Source organism: Hemicordylus capensis, chromosome 2, assembly GCF_027244095.1.
Source record: "Hemicordylus capensis ecotype Gifberg chromosome 2, rHemCap1.1.pri, whole genome shotgun sequence".
Classification (NCBI taxonomy): Eukaryota; Metazoa; Chordata; class Lepidosauria; order Squamata; family Cordylidae; genus Hemicordylus; species Hemicordylus capensis.
This window is the reverse complement of record NC_069658.1, coordinates 213,410,028-213,432,058: the sequence shown is the minus strand read 5'-3', so window position 1 is coordinate 213,432,058 and position 22,031 is coordinate 213,410,028. Positions and strand designations below refer to the sequence as shown.

General features: G+C 52.4%; 1 protein-coding gene and 1 long non-coding RNA gene across 6 annotated transcripts in view; one reads left to right on the top strand and one right to left on the bottom strand.

Annotated features, from left to right (window-relative positions):
* The window catches only part of PALM (paralemmin), a 53,863-nt gene that overhangs the window by 5,520 nt on the left and 26,312 nt on the right, over window positions 1-22,031 (top strand). For 4 of the 5 annotated variants that reach the window (XR_008316670.1, XM_053298466.1, XM_053298468.1 and 1 more), the window contains exons 2-3: window positions 12,542-12,590; window positions 20,941-21,021. Coding sequence is in view for 3 of the 5 variants with exons in the window: in XM_053298466.1 (XP_053154441.1) it covers window positions 12,542-12,590; window positions 20,941-21,021 (130 nt within the window). In the remaining 2 variants the exon portion in view is untranslated. Of the gene's footprint in view, window positions 1-12,541; window positions 12,591-13,967; window positions 14,052-20,940; window positions 21,022-22,031 lie in introns of all 5 variants that reach the window. The other variant, XM_053298469.1, reaches the window with a different exon arrangement.
* LOC128345869 (uncharacterized) overlaps window positions 10,539-22,031 on the bottom strand; it is a 75,678-nt gene continuing 64,185 nt past the window's right edge. Inside the window, exon 7 of the long non-coding RNA XR_008316676.1 lies at window positions 10,539-10,821. This is a non-coding gene — a long non-coding RNA (uncharacterized LOC128345869). The remainder of the gene's footprint in view (window positions 10,822-22,031) is intronic.

Here is a 22,031-nt window from a genome sequence, read left to right as displayed (position 1 = left end):
CGGGGAATAACAGCAGGGAAGGGCTGTTGCTTTCAGGTCCCGCTTGTGGGCTTCTGGCTGTCCACTGTTGGGAACAGAATGCTGGGCTGGATCGACTCACTTTGGTCTGTTCTAGGCGGGCAGTTCAGATTCATCAGCGATATCAAGCCAAGGGTCCATCTATTTCAGCATCTTGTTTCCTACAATGGCCAATTAGATACCCTCAGGAAGACCACCCCCAAAAGCCCCTATTCTTAGTCCTCAACACCTGCAATTCAGATATAGACTGCTTGTGAACCTGGAGGTTCTGTTTAGTCATCACAGCTAATAGGAATGGATAGATCTCTCCTCCTCCATAAATTTGTCCAAGCCTTTCTTTGTGGGTGGGGAGAGCCTTGGGAGTAATCCGGTGTCTGCCACTGCATCTTGTGGCAGAAGGTTCCGCAAGTCAGCAATGGGTTGTGTGTGAAGCAGGATTTTCCTGTGGGCTGTCGTGACTCAAACACAGTCTTCCGGTTTCTGCCATCCTTTCTGATGTGCGCTACGATTCGCCATGCAGCATTTTGGATCCCTAGCTCCGGCTCAGTTAAGAAGAAAAGCTGGGGGAATGGGGGGGGGGGCGCAAATGGTCTCCAGGTAGTGCTGGATGCATTAGGAGGCAGGCTGCGGATCGAGGCTTTCTTTTCTGGCAAGGCCAAGAGAAAATGGATGCTATGAATATTTGATGAAAGCAGTTGTTTGGAGGAGATTAAGAGAGAGAGAGATTTTCCAAGCGTAGCTCTCAAGAAGCGGGTGGCGGCCTCGTTTTCCTTTGTGACGGAGGAACCTCCAATGGGGATCCCTCCCCACCCCACCCCACTGAAGGCTTCCGCCCATGAATGAAAGATCCTTCCCGCCCTGCTTCTGCCTCTTTCCCAAAACCCAGACACAGAAGGCAGTTCCTCAGGACCAGAGGTCAGGGCCAGAGACTGCCGTCTTACTCAGGAGCAAGCTCCTTCGAAGGACTTCACATGGGGCGGCTCTCTGTTTGCTTCCTTTCTGACAGCTCCCTTCTTGCAGGGCCGGCTGGGCTCCCTCTCCTTGTCAGCAACCTCCCATCCCAACCAATCTTTTCCAAGGCTGGGAGCTCCCGCATGAGCTCCGGGGCTCAAGCCGTCTGCATCGGCTCCCTTCTGGAGTTGCTCCTTTGGGGTGGATCCATCCAGCTGGTCTTCTCTGCTTTAGTCCTTCTGGAAGAGCCTCCTGCTTCCAACAGTGGTCAGCCAGAAGCCTCTGGCCTGACAGACCGGCCCACCCTTGTGCAGTGTTCTAGGTCTTTAGGATCATGCCAGCTTGTTCACACGACCATAAACAGGGTCAGGGGGTAGGAGAGCTGTGTGTGCTCCCCATCTGTGGTTATGCAAACTAAAAAAGGGGGGGAGGGAGGAGGGGGAGGGAGTGAATATGAGGGAGCCAGGTAGGGTGGGTTCTTGTCCTTCCTTGATGAAATGCCCCTGTGTTCCCTCTAACAGGGATTCCCAGAGGTTGTTGACTACAACTCCCAGAATCCCCAGCTGCAATGGCTTTTGCTTGAGGGTTATGGGAGTTGTAGTCAACAACATCTGGGAATTCCTGTTAGAGGGAACATGGCCCCTGACCATAAGAACAGCCCTGCAGCTGGATCGGGCCCAAGGAGGCCCATCTAGTCCAGCATCCTGTTTCACACAGTGGCCCACCAGATGCCGCAAGAAGCCACAGGCAGAAGTTGAGGGCATGCCCTCTCTCCTGCTGTGACTCTCCTGCAACTGGTACTCAGATGCATCCTGCCTTGGAGGCAGGAGATGGCCTATAGCCCTCCAACAAGTAGCCGTTGATAGACCTCTCCTCCATGAAGTGATCCAAACCCCTCTTAAAGCCATCCAGGTTGTTGGTTGTCACCACATCTTGTGGCAGAGAATTCCACAAGTGGATTATGTGTTGTGTGACAAAGTACTTCTGTTTGCTGGTCCTAGATTTCCTGGCAATCAGTTTCATGGGATGACCCCTGGTTCTAGTGTGATGTGAGAGGGAGAAGAATTTCTCTCTATCCACTTGCTCCACACCATGCATGATTTCATAGACCTCTGTCATGTCTCCCTGCAGTCGTCTTTGTTCTAAACTAAATGGCCCCAGGTGTTGTAGCCTTGCCTCACAAGGAAGGTGCTCTAGGCCCCTGATCGAATGTGGGCTGGTCATGCCCATCCTAGCCAGCTCCTACCCACCCCCGTACAATCACTCTCCCCTCCTCCTACTTTTTGAGTTCACACAACCATAGATGCAGAGAGTGTATAGCATGGGCACTGCTCTGACCCGCTTTAGGTTCGTGTGAACAAGCTATATATTTGCTGGATCGAACCAAAGATCTCTCTTGTCTAGCTAGTATCTTGTTTATGAAAACGCACCCCTGCCGCCCGAGATATTTCTGGGAAGCCCACAAGCAGGGTAAGTTTCCCTGTTTGCCTTCAGGGACATACTGCCCTTGAACCTGGAGGTTCTCTTCTTCGTCTGTGAGCCATCAAGGGGTTCCCTGTATGTGTGAACAGCTCTGTACAAGTGGCTAGTGTCTCCATGTGAGATAATGATTTGTCCACCCTGCTTGATCAGTGACTGTCCGATCCACATATGCAGGACGCAATCAGACAGTGCAGACCGTCAAGCGTACGTGGGAACTCTCCAGGCTGCTTCATCTTGACTGGGTTTCTGAGAGAAATCTGGCTTCAGGACAGCTGGAACTGACACCCTCCTGTGTAATGGGGTGGGGTGTTTTGGGAGCGAGGCAAAAATAGTTGGCGGGAGTTTAACGTGGCGTTTGGGGATGACAAAATGAGAAAGGCCAACAAACATGATTGTCCTGTGACAAAGGGTCGCCCGGCCTTTCTCCTGGATCATGGAAAGAAAAATGTCCCTCATCAGCGCTTAGGAAAATATTTTGCCTGTCAGCAGAGCAGAATTGGGTGTTTGGGAGGGAGGATCAGCACAGCAGGCTCTGTCCAGATATGTTGCTGTAAAAGGGATTGCAATCCGCTCCACTTTGAAGCCCCGTCCCGTACGGTGCTGGGCTGAGGCTGCTTTCTGGGTGAAAAGCACTCTGCACGAGTGCAGGGGAACACTGTTTTAGCTCCAGGGCAATGTTTTGGGGAGGGGAGGATAATTCTCAAACCCTTCTGACTGATTTGCTGGCAATAATTATATGAAAAGAACGTTTTCAGTCGCCTGCGATTGTTCAGAGTAAAGGTTTTACTCCCCTCAAAAGTTACCAGTGGTGGAAATTAGCACGTCTGAAGACCCATGCTAATATTGTTCCCTGCCCGCCCCCCCCCCCGCCCCCCAGAGAGACTTTTGAAAGTGAAATTAAAAACACAGGATGACAACTGTGTCCAAGTGCAGAAAATTCATCACTGGCTGCCAAATGTCGATACTGCCCGAAATTCATATTTCAGCTGATTTCTTTCAAATGGCTTTGCAGGTTTGGGGCTGACCTCAGTCCTGTCAATGGGGCAAAGGAGCATAGTGAGGCACGTTGAGGAAGGAGGCTCCTCAAGGAACACTAAACATGATTCTCTTTGCTGCCTCAACCAGCAGGTTTCTACAGAAGGTCCAAGGAACCTAGGAGCCTGCTGCCTACTGAGTCAGACCCTTGGTCCTTCTAGTTCAGGATTGTCTACACTGACTGGCAGCGGCTCTCTGAGGCTTCAGGCAGGAGTCTCTCCCAGCCCCACCTGGAGAAGCAGCCAGAGACTGAACCTGGGGCCTTCTGAGAGCAAAGCGGGGGGGGGGGGGTTTACCACTGAGCTAGAACCCATCAGGAGGGGTGGAACATCCAGCCACTGTCAAACCCCTTCGATATCTGCCCGCGTCCTGAGTCCGGTCCCGGATTCGAATTCCGACTTCCCTGTCTACCGTGGCCTGTTGCCAAACTTTTCTTTCACATGCTAGCTAGTCTTCAGAGGCGGAACAAACACACCGTCCCTTGCAGGCCCCTCCGATATTGATGGCCTCAGCCTCCCTGCGGATGGGTTCAGGATCCGGGCAGGGCACGCGGTGGGTTCTTTCTCTCCCCCACCGGGGTGGAGGTCGCCTTGTTCCATCTCCTCTCTGCGAGGAAGCCACTTAGTACTAATTTGTAATGCTCGGGAGCCGGGAGGTGGGTGCTTGGGATGATGTTGCCGTGGAAACGGAGATTAGCCAGGCAACGGGGATGCTCTGGGAGAGGAGAGATGGGCCTGCGATGAGTCTTGTCTCGCAAATAAATATACCCAGAGGTGCAAAAAGCGCACGGGGGTGGGGGTGTGGGGAGCTGTGTTTCTTAGCATCTGGTGCGCATGCCGCCTCTTTCACTCACACGGAGGCTGCTTCCTCTGCCGCTTCTCTCCTCGTCTCCTGGCGCTGTTTGCCGTGCAGTTCGGCTCGTGGCTTGTGACTCGTGGCTGGGCCTTGCCCTGGGGATGGGGGTGGGGGTACCATTTTCTTCCTGGTGGCGTTGTGGGCCCAAATCTGTTGCTGCGGCTCACATCTGCCAGGGCCTCGACTCCCTCTTGGAGACAAGAATCTCACAGGAACATAAGAAGCTGCCATATCCTGAGTCAGACCGTTGGTCTATCTAGCTCAGTATTGTCTTCACAGACTGGCAGCGGCTTCTTCTCCATGGTTGCAGGCAGGAATCTCTCTCAGCCCTCTCTTGGAGATGCTGCCAGGGAGGGAATGTGGAACCTAGATGCTCTTTCAGAGCGGCTCCATTCCCTGAGGGGAATATCTCGCCAAGGGCAGGCAACCGGATGGAGCCCAGGGGCCGAATGCAGTCTCCAAAAGCTTCCCATCCAGTCCTCAGCATGGTGCCTGCCCCCAGAAGAATACACATGCAGTTGTTAACCTCCACTACCTTATCCCAGGCAGAACAGGGGCAAAGGGCACTTTTACTTCTCGCCAGGAGGTCTAGGACCAACAAACGGAAGTACTTTTTCACACAACGCGTGATCCACTTGTGGAACTCTCTGCCACAGGATGTGGTGACGGCCAACAACCTGGATGGCTTTAAGAGGGGTTTGGATCACTTCATGGAGGAGAGGTCTATCAATGGCTACTAGTCGGAGGCTGTGGGCCACCTCCAGCCTCAAAGGCAGGATGCCTCTGAGCACCATTTGCAGGGGAGTAATGGCGGGAGAGAGGGCACACCCTCAACTCCTGCCTGTGGCTTCCAGCGGCATCTGGTGGGCCACTGTGTGAAACAGGATGCTGGACTAGATGGGCTTCCTTGGGCCTGATCCAGCAGGGCTGTTCTTATGTTCTTCCTTCACTTCCCCCTGGAGCACTCCTCTCCTGGGGCAAAGGCCTCCTTCATCCTTCTCCTGGGGCCAAGGGCTCTTTTACTTCACTCCCCCGGGGACATAACATTCTTTAACCTCCTCTCCTGGGGCAAAAGGCTCCTCCCCCCCCATCCTAGGGCAATGGGCTCTTCCATCTTCTCTTCTGGAGCCAAGGCCTCCTTCCTCTTTCTCATCAGGCAAAGGGCATATCCACACATGTCCTTTCCCCGCACTGTGAACCAAGAGAGGCTCTCTCGGAACACCCCATCAGTTGCTCCATTCTTTGCTCGAACCAAGATCTGGGGAGGCCGCAGTGAGCAGCTGTGGGGCATGAAGGGGGTCTGCTGGAGCTTTCCTTTGTGTTCTCGCACTGGGGAGAAGCGGGTTCAAGACACCTAGGGCAAAAAATCTGCCCCCTTTTGGTTGCTGACCAGAGGAGGGACTACAGCTCATGACCCTGCTGCTTACAAGGAGATACTTCCATCACAGACCTCAGTCCTGGGCGTTTCTGGAATGCACCAGACATTCAGAATTAATTCTCTGCCATCCCTACAACAACCCTGTAAAGTAGGTTGTTATTACAATTCCTGTGTTGCAGATGCGGAATCTAAGGAAGGGTGACTGAACAAAGGACACCTACTACGGCGTAGACGCTTAGCGCCCTGCTGACGAGCATGCCGGCAGCCCTGGGTGGCTGGATCGGAGCTGGTGGGGGCTGTGGGGATCATGCCCCCCACAAAGTTTCAGGATCCTGGAGAGACCCAGGTCCGGGAGGCTGGTTTCAGCCTCCCAGCGGGGGTCTCCTCATGTGTTGCCGCAGCGTGGAGCCACAGCAACACATGATCAGAAAGACAAGGTTAATGGAGCACTTGCTAAGGGGAGGGGTACTTTGCTGCTGGGAGACGCGGCAAAAAACAGGCTAGGCTCCCTTAGCCCGCTTCTGGCCAATTGTGAGAATCTCCTCAAGAAGAGCCTTGCTGGCTCAGGCCCATCCAGTCCATCATCCTTCCCCATGCAGCAGCCAATCAGGTGCATCTGGGAAGGTCGCAAGTGGGGGAAAGAGGGCAACTTTTTCACACAACACGTGATCTACTTGTGGAACTCTCTGCCACAGGATGCGGTGACAGCCAACAACCTGGATGGCTTTAAGAGGGGTTTGGATCACTTCATGGAGGAGAGGTCCATCAATGGCTAATAGTCAGAGGGCTGTGGGCCACCTCTGGTCTCAAAGGCAGGATGGCTCTGAATGCCAATTGCAGGGGAGCAATAGCAGGAGAGAGGACACGCCCTCAACTCCTGCCTGTGGGCTCCCCAGAGGCATCTGGTGGGCCACTGTGTGAAACAGGATGCTGGACTAGATGGGCCTTGGGCCTGATCCAGCAGGGCTATTATGTTCTTAACCCCCTCTGAGCCTGATACAGCCTTCCAGGCTAGCAGCCATTGAGAGCCCTTGTCTGCCATGAATGTGTCTTATTTATTTATCTGTTCTGTCGAGTCGGTGTCAACCGCTGGCGCCCACAGAGCCCTGTGGTTGTCTTTGGCAGAATACAGGAGGGGTTGACCATTGCCATCTCCCACGCAGTATGAGATGATGCCTTTCGGCATCTTCCTATATCGCTGCTGCCTAATATAGGTGTTTCCTATGGTCTGGGAAACATACCTAATCCCCTTTTAAAACTGTCTAGGTTGGAGGCCACCACCCTATCCAGTGGCAACGAATTTCATAGTTTATGTGGTGTAAAGAAGTACTTCCTTTTGTCTGCCCTGTCTGCCCTGCCTCTCCCAGCATTTAGCTTCAACGGATGAGCCCAGGTTCTAATATTAGGAGAGAGGGAGGAAACAGGAAAACCTCTCTTTATCCACTTGATCCACGCCCTGCATAATTGTGTGCACCTTCTATCACGTCTTCCCTGCCCTGCCGCCTTTCTAATTGAATGGTGCTACTCCTCTCCTGTCATCTTTGAACCTGTGAGAGGCGGCGTGGCTGTGGCAGGAGCTTATGGCCAGCCAAAATCCTTGAAAACCTTTTGCTTGGTAGCAAAGGGGGCCAAACTCGTTTCTTTCTGACTGTCTCGTGATTTTTAAGCAATTTGCCTTTCCTGTCATTAGGAACAGTCCATCTAGCTCAGTATGGTCTTCACAGACTGGCAGCAGCTTCTCCAAGGTTGCAGGCAGGAGTCTCTCTCAGCCCTATCTGGAGATGCTTCCAGGGAGGGAACTTGAAACCTACATGCTCTTCCCAGAGCGGCTCCATCCCCTAAGAGGGGAACCTCTTCCAGTGCTCACACATCAAGTCTCCCATTCAGATGCAACCAGGGCAGACCCTGCTTAGCTAAAGGGACAAGTCATGCTTGCTACCACAAGAACAGCTCTCCTCCCCCATTGTGGGGATGGGTTTGATAGTCTGGGAGGACACTTGACAGATATGCTCTTTTTACAAACCAGTTCAGCGGTGCTGAAGTCTCTTTTCCACTTGGATAGGAGGGAATCTTTTTATTTCATTTTGTCCCTCCACCCCAGCTTGGCTGAAATATGCCGAGCCATTAGCTGCACAAGGACATTATCTCCCTTGCAATGTGCCAGCCCTGGGTTTCCTGGGGTGGAGGTGGGGGGCAGCAGTGGACGATTTCTCTGCCCCACTAGCTTTCTAAAAAGCCACCTGCTGGCAGAAGGGGCAGAAATGTGCATCTCCCGGGGTGATCTTTAGAGACAGCCCCAAAATCGCTGGCAACAGCTTCCCTCCCATGATCTCAGCAAGCCAAAGTTCAGTGGAAAAGTAATTGCAGTTTGGAAGGAAAATGGGAGGGGGGGTTGCTCATGGAGATGGGGGAGGCTTGGCGTAGTGTGTGTGCGTTTTAAAAAAAAAGAGTGAGATTTTTCTGTAGCGTCGCTCACGCAGTCATGCTGGAACAGAAGGTGAAGAGCCAAGTGTGACTAACAGGATCAGTCCTATTTGTGCGTGCGGCTGCGTTTGTGCGTACGCCTGTCTCTGAGAGGATGCTGTTGCTGCCTTGCAGGGAGCAGAGGGAAATTAAACAGCACCCAAAGGACACCCTCTAACGGGAAGCTAATGTCTAATCACTCGGCATTGGCGGCGGCGGGGGGAACCTGGATAGAACATCGGCAGTCTGCAGTTTCCAGTCCTCTCTGGGTAGGGGTGTGCATGAACGGTTCGTGCAGAACCGGTTCGAAGGTTCGATTGCGGACCGAACCGCACATGTGCGGAGGCCAGAACCAAGTTGCTGCCGTGCCGGCAGCTTGGTAAGGGAGGGATGAGCGTGCTTGAGGGTGAGCGGCAAGAGGGGAAACAGCAGCAGCGGTAGCTGCTGGGCCGGGTAAACAGCTTTCCCCCTCTCACGGTACCCCTGTACTTGTAAATGGGGATCCTCGCCGGATTCCGCTTTACAAATATATCTGTTGAACCGGTTCGGCCTGGTTTGATGGTCGAACCGGACCGGACCCGGTTCAGCTGGACCTGGAACCAAACCAGTTCCGTTCACACCCCTAACTCTGAGAAGCCCCCACACGCAGGGCCTGAAGGTCCTGGGAGGGGAGAGCTGGTCTTGTGGTCGCAAGCATGACTTGTCCCCTTAGTTAAGTAGGGTCCACCCTGGTTGCATATAAAAGGGAGACTAGAAGTGTGAGCACTGGGAGATATTCCCCTCTTAGGGGATGGAGCCGCTCTGGGAACAGCATGTAGGTTTCAAGTTCCCTCCCTGGCAGCATCTCCAAGGTAGGGCTGAGAGCGATTCCTGCTGCCTGCAATCTTGGAGAAGCCGCTGCCAGTCTGTGAAGACAATAGTGAGCTAGATAGACCAATGGTCTGACTCAGTATCTGGCAGCTTCCTATGTCCCAGCCCTCCCTGCTTGGTTTTTCTACGCCCCCCCCTTTTTTTGCAGAGGTAGACTGTCCCTGAAAAGTCCATTTAGCTAGTGTAAGAACATCGCTGCAAGGCAGATCCCTTTATGCCTCCTGTTGTCAAAGGCCGGAGAAGGGCGTCAGCTTGCAGCTGGACCCATGCAAAGGAAGTGTCTTTGGCAGGCAGTTGTTGGTGTCTGAAGCTGCTGGAAGATCCGGACTAATCGGAGAAGGAGGACAGGGGACTTTCTCCCTCCGATCTGCTTGCACAGATTCATACATCATGAGGTGTGGGGCATTCCTCCCCCCATTTCATGCTGTGGGTGAGAAGGAACCAGATCTTACGGTCCGCGCCACCAGGGAAACTCTCGGTCCGGCATTGACAGTTCCAGTTTCTTTGTGGTTCCATCGTTCCGTTTTGAAATGTGGGGGTGGTCCTCTCAAACCTTTCCGCCCCTCCCCATTTCCTCCCTACTAGACCTCTTATATTTAGCACGGGGAGAGCAACTGGCCCTATCCAACCCCAGCACAGCATCCCTCCAGTGGCTATCACTGGGGTTTACCTTATATTTCTTTTATGATTGTGAGACTTGCATAGGGGTCGGGGACCATCTTATTTATGTGTATTTTTTTTCTATGTAAACTGCTTGGAGAACTTTGGTTGAAGAGTGGTATATAAATATCTGTAGTAGTAGTAGTAGTTGTTGTTGTAGCTGAAATGTAGGAGACAGACTTGATCAAAACATTGAGACAGGGAGGCGGGGTCAAGTATGACCCTAGACCCTTGCCACACCCCCAGCCCCCGTTTGTTGGGCCTCTCATCCTAGGATCTGTATTTCACCAGCTGAATAAATTAACCCCCCTCACACACACACACTGGCTGTCCCACGGGCCCCTCCCCTCTCCGCCTGTATTGGGAATAGCTGACCCCCGCAGGCATCTCTCAGCCAGATAAATATTCAGGACCACGATCTATGAGCAGACCTCGTGATCGGCCCCGCTCTGGGGTGGAGGAGGGGTCGGCCACGTGGCTACAGCCCTGGATGTCTCCCTCTCGTTTGGTAAGAATCCTCGGCTCGAGATGCCCAGAAACACAGCTTCTTGGAGAAAGAGCGTGCCTCTCAAACTGGTTTAAGTCTGCAGTGTAGACGTAACCCGTGCTGGTTGCAAGTGAGGGGTTCTCTTCTGCTCGGCAGGGGGAGAGGGGGAGAGCGAGTGTCCCTATTCAGTCCGCCTCAAACCCCCACCAGGGGCTGTGGCTGGGATCTTCCCACACATCCTTTTGGATAAGACAGAGCCCCAGAGCTTTCCTTTTTGGGAATTTATTTATTTTGTTTTTATTGTTAATATACCGCCTTTCCTTAAAAGCAATCCCCAAGGCAGCATTAAAAACAATCCCAAGGTGGAATTAACCACTGCATGCAGTTATGTACAGAACACACCTGAACAAAAGAACTGGCTGGTTAGTCCCGATCAACAGGAAATCTGCAGAATCCTCTGCATCTTCCTAGGTGTCCTTGCCCTCTTAGGTCACAATGTTGCATGGGCATTAAAAGCTGCAGGCAGTGTGGTGTAGTGGTTCGAATGCCAGATTCGGATTGGGGGGACCCAGGTTCAAATCCCCACTCCGTCATGAAGCTCTCTGGGTCACTCTCTCTCAGCCTGGCCCACCATACAGGGTTGTTGTGAGGATAAAAAGGGAAGAAGAAGAAGAACCAGGTAACCTTCAAAGGTACAGCTGCCCGCCCAGGGTCTTGGCTGTCCACTTTCTTTCTGCCAATGCCTCCTGCTCCTAGGACAGGACTGGGCAAACTTGGCCCTCCAGCTGTTTTTGGACTACAACTGCCAGCATCCCCAGCTACAGTACTGTGGCAGAGGATACTGGGAGTTGTAGTCCAGAAGCAGCTGGAGAGCCAAGTTTGCCCACTCCTAGCCTAGGAGCAGCCCCTATGTAAAGTCTCCCTCCAGCCCTCCTTGCTCCCCCCCCCCCGCCACCAGCTCCATCTCTCATCCACCACCCAATTGCTTCTTTGCTATTCAGGCTGTGTCCTATTCCCTCCCCCCAGCCTTTTGGCCAGCCGGTCTCTTCCCCATCCTCCCTAGCAAGTCTGCCCCCACCCCCACCCCCTGCCCCAAGCACAGGCCCTTCCTGACCTCAGCATTCCTACACCTTTGTTCCACGAGCAGTTGGAATGTTTGCGAACATCCCGTGCCACTGCATCAGCCCAGTTGGCAAGCGAGAGCTGCCAGCTTTGAAACTGGGGCCCCCGTAATTGCCTCTTGAGCAGCAGTTGGGTCTGCGGCAACGAGCTGCATTGAGCTCCCATGCCATGAGAAAAGCTTCCCCCTGGCTGATATTTTTTCCGATGCAGCCACCCTCTGTGGAAGACACAGGAGCAGACCGGGCTGGCTTCCTTTCTGGCCAGGTGGCAACCCTTGCCGTGCGCGGCCACAAGCCCGAAACAATGGAGGAAGAGCCCAAAAAAAGAAGACGAAGGAGGAAGTCTCTGTTTTTAGCAATAAACGTGCCGAAAGGGGGCAGGGGAGGGGGGGGGTCACAGAGGGAAGGAAATGGCTGCTTGCTGTCTGTGTGCTGTGTCCGGTTAATTGTGAAACACAATGACCCCATTCACGGAAAGACCCACAAAGGTGCTGCTCGGCTCCCCACTTCTTCTCTGCCTGGTGTCCTTCCTGCTAAGGGTCCGTACCCTGCAAAAATTAGACTGAAGTTCCCATTTGACGATGTTTGCCTTGAATCGGGGGGGGGGGCAGAAGAGAGGCCAAAACCTCCATCAAATGGGGGGGGGCAATGAGAGGGCAAAATATGGGTGGGCCTCATCGACATCAGCTGCGCCCTGCCTGTCACTCCCCTTTCTTTACCCAGAAGCCCCTAGAACGGCACAATGCTACAGACCAGTGGAGGGGCACCCTGGTGGAAGGCGACCCCCCCCTCCCCAGCACTTTCCATGGCCCATGATGATGTACCATTCATAGTCCACCCCCACCCCCACCTCCTGGAGCATTTCCAGGCAGCAGGCTTTGCCATGGTTTACTGCAGGGCTTTACTTGCGAGTTCGAATTTGCCCCCCCAAAAAACAACAGATGCCAAAAGTGATTTATTATTTTTTACCCCGGATTGTAAGTCGGGCTACGCTCTAATGCGCAATGCAAAACCCGAATCGTGTCTGGAGCGCTCCCTGATAGCTTGCTGCGACTTTGGAATAAATCTGGCCGGTGTGTGAAGACACACCCTCCATTCCGGAGGAGAAGTGCGCTAAAAGCCCCGCCTGGAAATGCTCCGGGACATTTTCACCACTTGTGAATTCCACCACATGCGTTTCAGCCACGGTTGCAAACTTCTGTTCTTCTCTCCTCCTTGCAGGGTCATCGACACAGGCAACACCCAGCAGGAGCGGCTCCAAGCCATTGCGGTGAGTAGCTGTCCTCACGGGATGGCTTGGGCCACCCTCCTGTCCGTCCTCCAAGCGCTTCGGCTCTCGTCGATGGGGATTAAAACGATACTGGGAGAGGGATTTTATATACATATTCCGCCTGATTAATTTGCCCTTTGCCAACTGCTTTGGGTCCTGCAGGAGAAAAGCAGAGATAGAAGCTTCCCAAAATAAAAATAAATAAATAAAAACAATTAAAGAAGCTTGTAGGTAGCCTTTCAGAGTGTCGCAACCACTTCTCATATATTATCTCTGTATTCGTTGCAATGAGGTGGGCTGAATGTTGTTGGGCTTGTTTAAAAAACGAAACAAACGAGAATCCCCGTGGGCCACCACCGTGCACTGGAAAGCATGTTCAAGTCCTTTTAAGGGTTAAGGCATGTCTCTTCCATGGTGGGCAGAAGAGGGACTCTAGACCCCCAGAGGACTGCTGGCGTGTTCCCAACAGACTGCCCTTGTTGGTTGCTCAAAATCCTGTAGGAATGCTGGACATGGTGTACTTACATCTCATCCATCGTGAAGCGAAGAAACCAGAGTCTTGTCTAAGGGCAGGTAGAGAGTTCAGGCTAGACATTAGGAGGAATTACATAGGAACATAGGAAGCTGCCATATACTGAGTCAGACCATTGGTCTATCTAGCCCAGTATTGTCTTCACAAACTGGCAGCGGCTTCTCCAAGGTTGCAGGCAGGAATCTCTCTCAGCCCTATCTTGGAGATGCTGCCAGGAAGAGGACTTGGAACCTTCTGCTCTTCCCAGAGCGGCTTCATCCCTGAGAGGAATATCTTCCAGTGCTCACACATCAAGTCTCCCATTCGTATGCAACCAGGGCAGACCCTGCTTAGCTAAGGGGACAAGTCATGCTTGCTACCACAAGACCAGCTCTCCTCTCCTCTTCCCGGACCGTAGGACTGTTGGGCAGTGGAACAGTCTGCCACATGCAGTGATGAGCTCTCCTTCCCTAGAGATTTCAAAGAGAGGCGGAACAGCCACCTGTGAGAGATGCTGTAGCAGTTCCCTGCACCGAGTAGGGGGTTGGACTAGAAGACCTCCAGGATCCCGTCCCAACTCTAACATCCTATGATTCACAGAGGAGGGGGGATTTGAACCAAGGATTTGGTGATTCACTGCTCAGTCTCCTATTGCTAGATCCTATCCAGGTTTGTGTGGTTGTACATGCTGCAGGTGCTGCAGAAGGTCACCTTACGTGGCACAGCGGGGAAATGGCTTGACTACCAAGCCAGAGGTTGCTGGTTCGAATCCCCGCTGGTATGTTTCCCAGGCTATGGGAAACACCAATAGCGATATAGGAAATCGTCTTGATGGTACGCTTTACCTTTACCTTTACATGCTGCAGATTTCAATCTGATTTACTCCCAAGCAGAAGTGCATAGGACTGCAGCCTTATAGCACAATCCTATGCATCGGGGCGTACTCCCAGGTAAGTGTCCGTAGGATTGCAGTCTTAGTATTGTAGGCACTAGGAATATTAAGGTCCCTGAGCTGTGTGCCCCCCAAATCCACCCCACAAAGGCTCAGCGAGAGAATATGACCGCAATGAGTTTCGCCTTCAAATGGTTCCTGCCAGCCACCGAAATGTTATCGATCCAATCAGCCTTTCCCTGCTTTGAACGCTTTTGTTATTACTGGAAAGCAGTGCAGAACAGCAGAGCCCACGGGCTGTGGGGCATCAGCTTCGTTAAAATGAATTAATGAAGGAGATGATCATCAGAGGCCTCCGAGCCTAATTCCAAAGCCGTGAATTCTCCGGCTTCCTGGCTGGGGGCGGCTGCTGGTGCTACTGTTTGGGAAACAGATCTCTCTTGTCGCAACAGGGCGTTAGAACACTCTCTAATGAGGGAGGAATGGATTTTCCCCATCACCCCCACACCCGGGATGGTTTCCCACATTAGCTCTGCGCTGCGGACCCCCTGCATAATTCCAGGATAGTGAGGCGAATTTCTAACAGACCTGCTGGATTGGGAGCATGGGCTCTCTGCTCTGTGCATCTTCTGTTTTGTGTCTGCGTTACTACAATATACATATCTGCACTGATAAAACCCTGCAGAGAAGCAACCTGGATTGTGCTCGTCTCCAAAGGCATCAGGAGGCTTTTTTGTGTGGTGTTTTACAGAGACTAATGTGCACTCCTGCCCATCACCGCAGGACAGAAGGCTAGCCTGTCAGGGAAAACAGGTCTCGCTCAATCTTCTCCTACTTTTCTGTATGCAGGGAACTTTTTTTTTTTTTTTAAGGAGGGGCATTCCTTCAAGCGAGCCCCCACCTGCCCTCGAAAGTGGTACAGCCCTGACCTGGCCTGGCCGCCCACTGGGAACTAGATCAACCGCTTCTGCGGCAAACGGGTTCCAAGCGGTTGCTCGGAGAAAGTGGCGCCGCAGCGGCTGAAGGGAAAGCCGGCTTGTCCCTTGGCTTGCACGGCCTGGGTTTGCCAAACTGGCTGCCCAGGCCGTCTCCAGCCTTACCCGCCTGCAGGTTTGGAGGAAGCGGAGCCGGTTACCGAGGGACTTCTGAGAGGGAGCAGAGGCATCCGGCCAACGTTGTAGCTTCGCCGCCTTCTAAAGGCAGAGAAGAAAAGAGTCAATGTCAAGGACCAGAAAAGGGTGTCATTGTCAAGAGAGATCTGCGGCGGGGGGGGGGAGGAGGAGGAGGAGGGGAGCGGCTCTATCCTGCCAGAAGCTGAGTGTGCGCCACATTACATAGGAACATAGGAAGCTACTGAGTCAGGCCATTGGTCCCTCTCGCTCCGGATGGTCTACACCAGGGCTGCACAACTCAAATGCGCTGCTGGGCTGGAACTAAAGGAGGGGCATTCCTTTAAATGGGTGTTAACATTTATAGCTGTTTTAATTGTTATTGGTTTTAATGGTTTCTGGTTTTAATTGTAAACCGTCCTGAGCCTTTTTGGAAGGGCGGTATAAAAACCAACCAACCAACCAACCAATCAGAAGGCGGTATAAAAATCAATCAATCAATCAATCAAATAAATAAATAAATGCCCCTCCCTGCTAACGTGGCAAAGAGGCACCTTTTAATGTGGTGATTCTCTTTATTGAGCAGGGGGAGAGTAACTGGCCCTCTCCACCCCCAGCACAGTACCTCCAGTGACTGTTGCTGGTGTCTATCTTATGTTTCTTTTTAGATTGTGAGCCCTTTGGGGACAGGGATCCGTCTTATTTATTTGTTATTTCTCTGTGTAAACCTCTCTGAGCCATTTTTGGAAGGGCAGTATAGAAATCAAATAAATTAATAACAACAACAACAACAGCCATCCACAACTTGGTATGCAGGGGCAGAGATCAATTCTCCCCACATTATCTCATTAAAATTAAAAATATTATTAGTTTCTTGTGGATCTATTCTGCCTGTCAATGGATCCATAGTTTTAATCAAGGATCATGGCCAGAAAATAGGTCCTATCCCTGCTCAATCAGTGGGGATCCTGGAGTGCATGTCAGCCCCCAACAAATGCCAAGTCCTCTTCCTATATTGCCGTTGCTTTCAGGCTACAATCCTAGGCATGCTTACACGGGAGTAAGCCTCACTGGGTATACCATGGAACATATGTCTGAGGAAACATGCATAGGATGGCACTATAAGGCAGTTTCTAGCTCCTGTGTTGCTGCAGGATACCTGGGGGCCAGTAAAATAGTCCCTAAGGGCAGAATCCGGCCCCCAGGCCTTATGTTGTGCAGGCCTGGTCTTCACAGACTGGCAACAGCTTCTCCAAGATTGCAGCCACACGTCTCTCTTGGCCTTATCTGAAGATGCCAGACAGGCAACTTGGAACCTTCTGCATGCTGAGCAATACTGCCCCGTATTGTCTGGGGAGTTGCAGTCTGGGGAGTTACAGGACAGGCCCATGGATAGGTTGTGTGTGGCAAAAACAGCCTGGCCTTCGATCACTTGAATGAATGCAGAGATAGGAACATTGGAAGCTGCCATATACTGAGTCAGTCAGACCCTTGGTCCATCTCGCTCAGTATTATCTACACAGACTGGCAGCGGCTTCTCCAAGGTTGCAGGCCGGAGTCTCTCTCAGCCCTATCTTGGAGATGCTGCTGCCAGGGAGGAAACTTGGAACCCTCTGCTCTTCCCAGTGGCACACCTAGGTTCACCCTGGATCACCCCTGCTGTGAGCCCACCCACCCCACCCACACAAATGAGGCTCCCCTTTAAAAAAAACAACCACCTGCTACTGCTGTCCCACTGCGCTGAACTGCTGGTATTTCCCCCATAATTTTAGCCGCCATGTGTGCAGCTGGGAGTGGGAGGTGAGCCGAGTAGGCTTCCCCTCCCCACCGTGGTGGGCCCCCCCCCTGGACCTTGGAGGCTATGCAATGGAGCCCCAGGGTCTGAGGGTAAAAGCACCTCAGCGGCTCTTCCCCTCAGGGGAATATTGTACGGTCCTCACACAAGTAGTCTCTCATCCAAATGCAAACCAGGGCAGACCCTGCTTAGCAAAGGGGACAAGTCATGCTTGCTCCCACAAAGCCAGCTCCCCTCCCGCTCCTAGCGGTCTTTGTAGACCTTCTTGAGCTAGATGGACCAGTGGCCTTACTCGGTATAAGGGGGTGATGGGATGGCCCAGATCCATGCACGCGTGTCTGCTTTCTGCCCTTGCCCCTCACAGTTGTGATGGGGCTTGCTTATGCCCTTTCCGACTTTTGACCGATGGAATCAGACGCAGCGCCCCCAAATGAAGAAAGAGGGGCATGCGACTCCGATACAATCCGGAGCTCTGTGGGACTCACTTCGCATCACACACCTTCTGGTTTTCTGGTCCCTCTCTCAAATAAATCATTTTAGGCCCCCTTCACACAGGATGCCGCAGCAGGCAGCTCTTGAACCCAGGCCTCCCTCCAGCAGTTTGCGGCACCTTCTCTTCTCTTTCAGCCTGGCAGTTTAGCTTGAGGAACCGGAGGCAACCCCAGGCCCTCGGCCAGCCTGGATTCTGTCCTCACGGGCCAATCTGCCCACCCCCAGGCCCTATGAATCCCAGGCTACTCCATTTGATTTATTATCATCATTATTTATTTTTTTAAAAATGGCCACCGTGCATGCTCAAATGACCTCTGCGAGGCTCTGGGCCATGCCAGGCCTTGCAGAGGCCACTTGAGCATACGTGGCAGTAGGCAAAATGGCCACCGTGCCAAATAACAGAGGCCCAAACGGGCCAAAAAGGATTATTTTACGGGCCATGGCAGTGATAAACGAGGCCGGCAGTGGGAGGGCACTGGACACACACATTGCGGCCTTTAGGAAGCCCCCCAAAGGGGCTAGGAGGCACTATTTAAAAATAAAAATAAAATAAATTGTGAACCCCCGCCCCAGACCAAACCGGACTGGGGGGGGGGTTTCGATGGGGGCCGGACCGAACTGGCCTGGTCAGGTTTGAGTGCTGTTTGCACTCAAACTGAACCGGGCTAGCTGGTTCCATGCACACCCCTCTTGGCTACTGCACCTTGGTAATTTTGGAGCCTGGACCTAAAGGCCTTTGGGATCCCACCCCCTCCTGCAAATTAAGCATCATCATGCTCGGCCAGGTGACCACAACACCTGGGACAGATTAAAGAGGATTGGGGGGGGGCAGGGGCTGTGGAAGCCCTGGACTTTGCCCTGGAAGTCCGGGGGTAAGAGCGCCCCTGACTCCAGCGAGTCTTCTGGAGCTGTCTAGCCTGCAGGCACCTTTCTAGGGTGTGCCTTTATTTCTCCGTAGCGTGTAGGTGAGTTTGCTTTGGAAGGTCACGGTGGGCAGGGGGGGCTCCTCCTGGGCCTTCCACCCTGGGCTCAAAGCCTGCCCCTCGAAGCGCTCCGTTGGGTTGCCAGTTTCCTGATGCTCTTTCCTCGGTGCAGGGCCTCACAAAGGAGGGGATTGTTTGGGAGGAAAGTGTGGAGGGGGGGGGAGTGGGGAACAGAATGGTCTTCGGAACACAGCTGAAATGGCTTGGACAGGGTGCCAGGGGCCAGCCTCCGGTCCCAAGGGAAATCGGACGCAGCGGGCGGCTTCGCCGAGGTCTGGAAAAGTTCATGGGGAGGGAGACGGTTTTTGCCGGCTGAGAGCGCTGGGAGAGAGAATGCGGGAGATAAAGGCACCGTGGCTTAGCAGCCAGGCGGCCGTTCCAAAAACAGAACCCGGGATTCTTGGGTTCCCCTCTCAGCTCTCTGCAGCAAACATGATCGAGGTTTGGTTCGGCAGAGGTCTGGAAGCAGAGCGGTTTCGAATAGTCGCCCAGCCCCGCACCTACCCAAAGAATGAAATGAAGGACTATTTATTCTGTGGATTGTAGTGGTATAGATAAGCTGGAGAGGGAAAGAGAACAACAGTGCGGTAGACTCTGACCCAGGTGATTTTCTCGGGTCCTAACAGGCGCTGTCCAGTGGTAGGATGTGCTTTGCTGTGGTAGGCTGCTGCCACAAGGCCAAGGCAAGGCTGCCCCCATGGCTATGGGTGCCTGCTGGGCTACTCTTCCTGTGCATGCAAAGAAGCTGATTTGGGGCTTCTCATCTAACTCCCACCACCAGGTGTGGCGGGGGGAGGAGAGCCGGTTTTGTGGTAGCAAGTATGAATTGGCACAATTTTGCTAAGCAGGGTCTGCCCTGGTTTGCATTTGAATGGGAGACCACATGTGAGCACTGTAAGATATTCCCTTTAGGGGATGGGGCCGCTCTGAGAAGAGCACCTGCCTGCTTGCATGCAGAAGGTCCAAGGTTCCTCCCTGGCAGCATCTCCAAGTTAGGGCTGAGAGAGACTCCTGTCTGCAACCTTGGAGAAGCTACTGCCAGTCTGTGTAGACAACACTGAGCTAGATGGACCAAGGGTCTGACTCAGTATATGGCAGCTTCCTAAATTCCTAACTCTGTATCCTAACTCTGCATTCCTAATTCTTGCTGCTGCTGTATGGAGCAACACCGCCCCACCCCGCCCCCCGCCCTCTGCCTTACCCAAATGGGTGCCCCCCTGACCTACATCTGCCCTAACCCACCGGATGGCACTCTGGCCACACACCACGCCAGTTAAAGGAGGTCAGGAATAGAAACGGCGGCTCGCTAGAATGGTGAGATCAGCCTCCTTGGAGCTTTTGCAATCCTTCAGAAAAACAAACACTTCGCAAGAATTCATTATTGTTTGCATTCAGGGGAGAAATTCAGCCACGGTTCTAGCCAAGCATGCTTCCTGAATGGCTTCATGTTTGATTTCTCCTTTGAGATGAGGGCAAGAATGTCCTAGCAAACAAGGGCCACCATTGTCCATGTCCTATTGGTGGGAAAGGGGTTTCCATCCGCCTTAATTGAATTAAAATTCCACAGAGGAAACTTGGGTTGGGGGGTGGGTCAATGGAGGACCCAGGCCAGCAGGAGTCTGGCCAGCGGAGAACAGCAGCTCTGGGGTTGACAGCAAACCGGTCCTCTCGCAATCCACCCGTGTGTGCTTGACTTGGCTTCGGTTCCAGCTCTAAGGCCATGGAGGCGCTGGAGTTGATTGAACAGCACTCAAGTGCATTGACACGCGGTGTGGACATCATTTCCCTAGAGGCGTTTTCCAGACAATTGCACCCCAAAAGCGTGCCACTATGACTCCCCTGCAGAACAGATGCGGTGGCAGTCACCAGCCTGGGTGGCTTTAAGAGGGGGCTTAGACAAATACATGGCGCACAGGTCTATCAATAGCTACTCTCCCATCCCGCCCCACCCCAGCATTAATGAGAGCCACGTTTATTTCATTTCATTAATTTAATTTAATTTAATTTAATTTAATTTAATTTAATTTAACATATTTGTATACCGCCCAAAACGCAAGTTCTCTGGGCGGTTTACAAGAGAATAAAAACAAGCAATATAAAGATTAAAACATTTCCACAATTAAAAGTTAAAAGTTAAAACTATTAAAACACAATTAATTTTGTGTTTGAACACAAGATTAAAACACAACAAAAATGTGTTTTTAAAAAAGTTAAAACACAACAAAAACAAAAAGTAAAACAAAATTTAAACACAAGTTTAAAACACAACACGTTGCCTGCAGGGTGGCAATTCATCAGGTAGAGCCGTGTGGGCTCAGCTCCACCTGATGAATAGTCAGCCTGCAGGAAACATGGCTCTCATTAACACTGGGGGAGAGAGAGGCACAACTGGAGCTGCCAGGAACTGGAGGCAGCTGCACCCCATTTGATGTCCCCCCTGCTTTCTTGTGTCCGTGCTGCGCCTTGCCCCCAACAAACAGAACTTTGATCTTGGGATGAGGAATCAGCCTTTGATTTTCTCTCTTCTTTATTCTGCCTGCTTCCCATCCCTGCCCTCTGTGATTTTAGGAGAAGAGAAAGCGCCAAACGGAGATTGAGAACAAGCGGCGGCAACTGGAAGATGACAGGCGCCAGTTACAACACTTAAAGGTAGGAAGAGAGATTTGTTGGTATTGCTGGGGGAAATTTAACGTTTCCCCCCAAAGAGGTGGGCGAGGGAAGATGTGAGAGGGGAGCAGAAAGAGCAGGCATGCGGAATGTTGTGAGAGGTTTGTCCAGAAAGCCACAAAAAGACAAGCAGCATCCGCTAAAATCTCAGTAAACGGGAGACTGCAAGTTCATCCACACGACCATTCACGCCAGGGCTGAGGGGAAGACAGGATACTACCTACCTTCCCCCACACGATCCTCACCACTCCCACATGACCAGCACATAAGTGATCCTGGAGCAGCAAGGGGACAGGGAGAAGTCGGCTGCATCCTCCTGTATCCCACAATGCACCATACAAGGACTGGGGGATTCCCCACTGCATTAGGGGATTCTCCACGGTTGGCCACTCCTTCCCCCTGGCTCTATGGTAGCTTGGGCTGCTGGCAGCCCAAGCATCCACATGGCTGGGTGGTGAGGTAGGAGATGCACGCGTATCCCCCTACCTCACTTTTAGCCTCAGTTTAAAACCCGGGCAGAGGAGCACCGGGATCGGGAGCGATCCTGGTGGTTCTCATGACCAGCCCAACACAGGCTACAACTCCCCTACCCGGGTAGGGCTGGTTGTGAGAACGACCTCTGTGTTTCAAGATTAGGCCTGCTCAACTTTGCCCCCCTACACACACCAGCTGTTTTTGGACTACCACTCCCATAATCCCCAGCCACAGTGGCCAAAAGCCAGGGATTATGGGACTTGTAGGCCAGCATCTGCAGGAGGCTGGAGTTGAGCAGCCTGGCTCAAGATTCTGTGGAATATATGAGATTGTTTTATTATTCGTAGGTATTATAAGCCCAATGCACTTCAGCCATCAGGCTTTCTTCAGGGGCAGTTCTAAAACATACAACATTTTAGATTGTGAGCCCTTTGTGGGGCAGGGTAGCCATTTTATTTACTTATTTATATCTGTGTAATCTGCTTTGGGGACTTTTGTTGAAAAGCGGTATATAAATC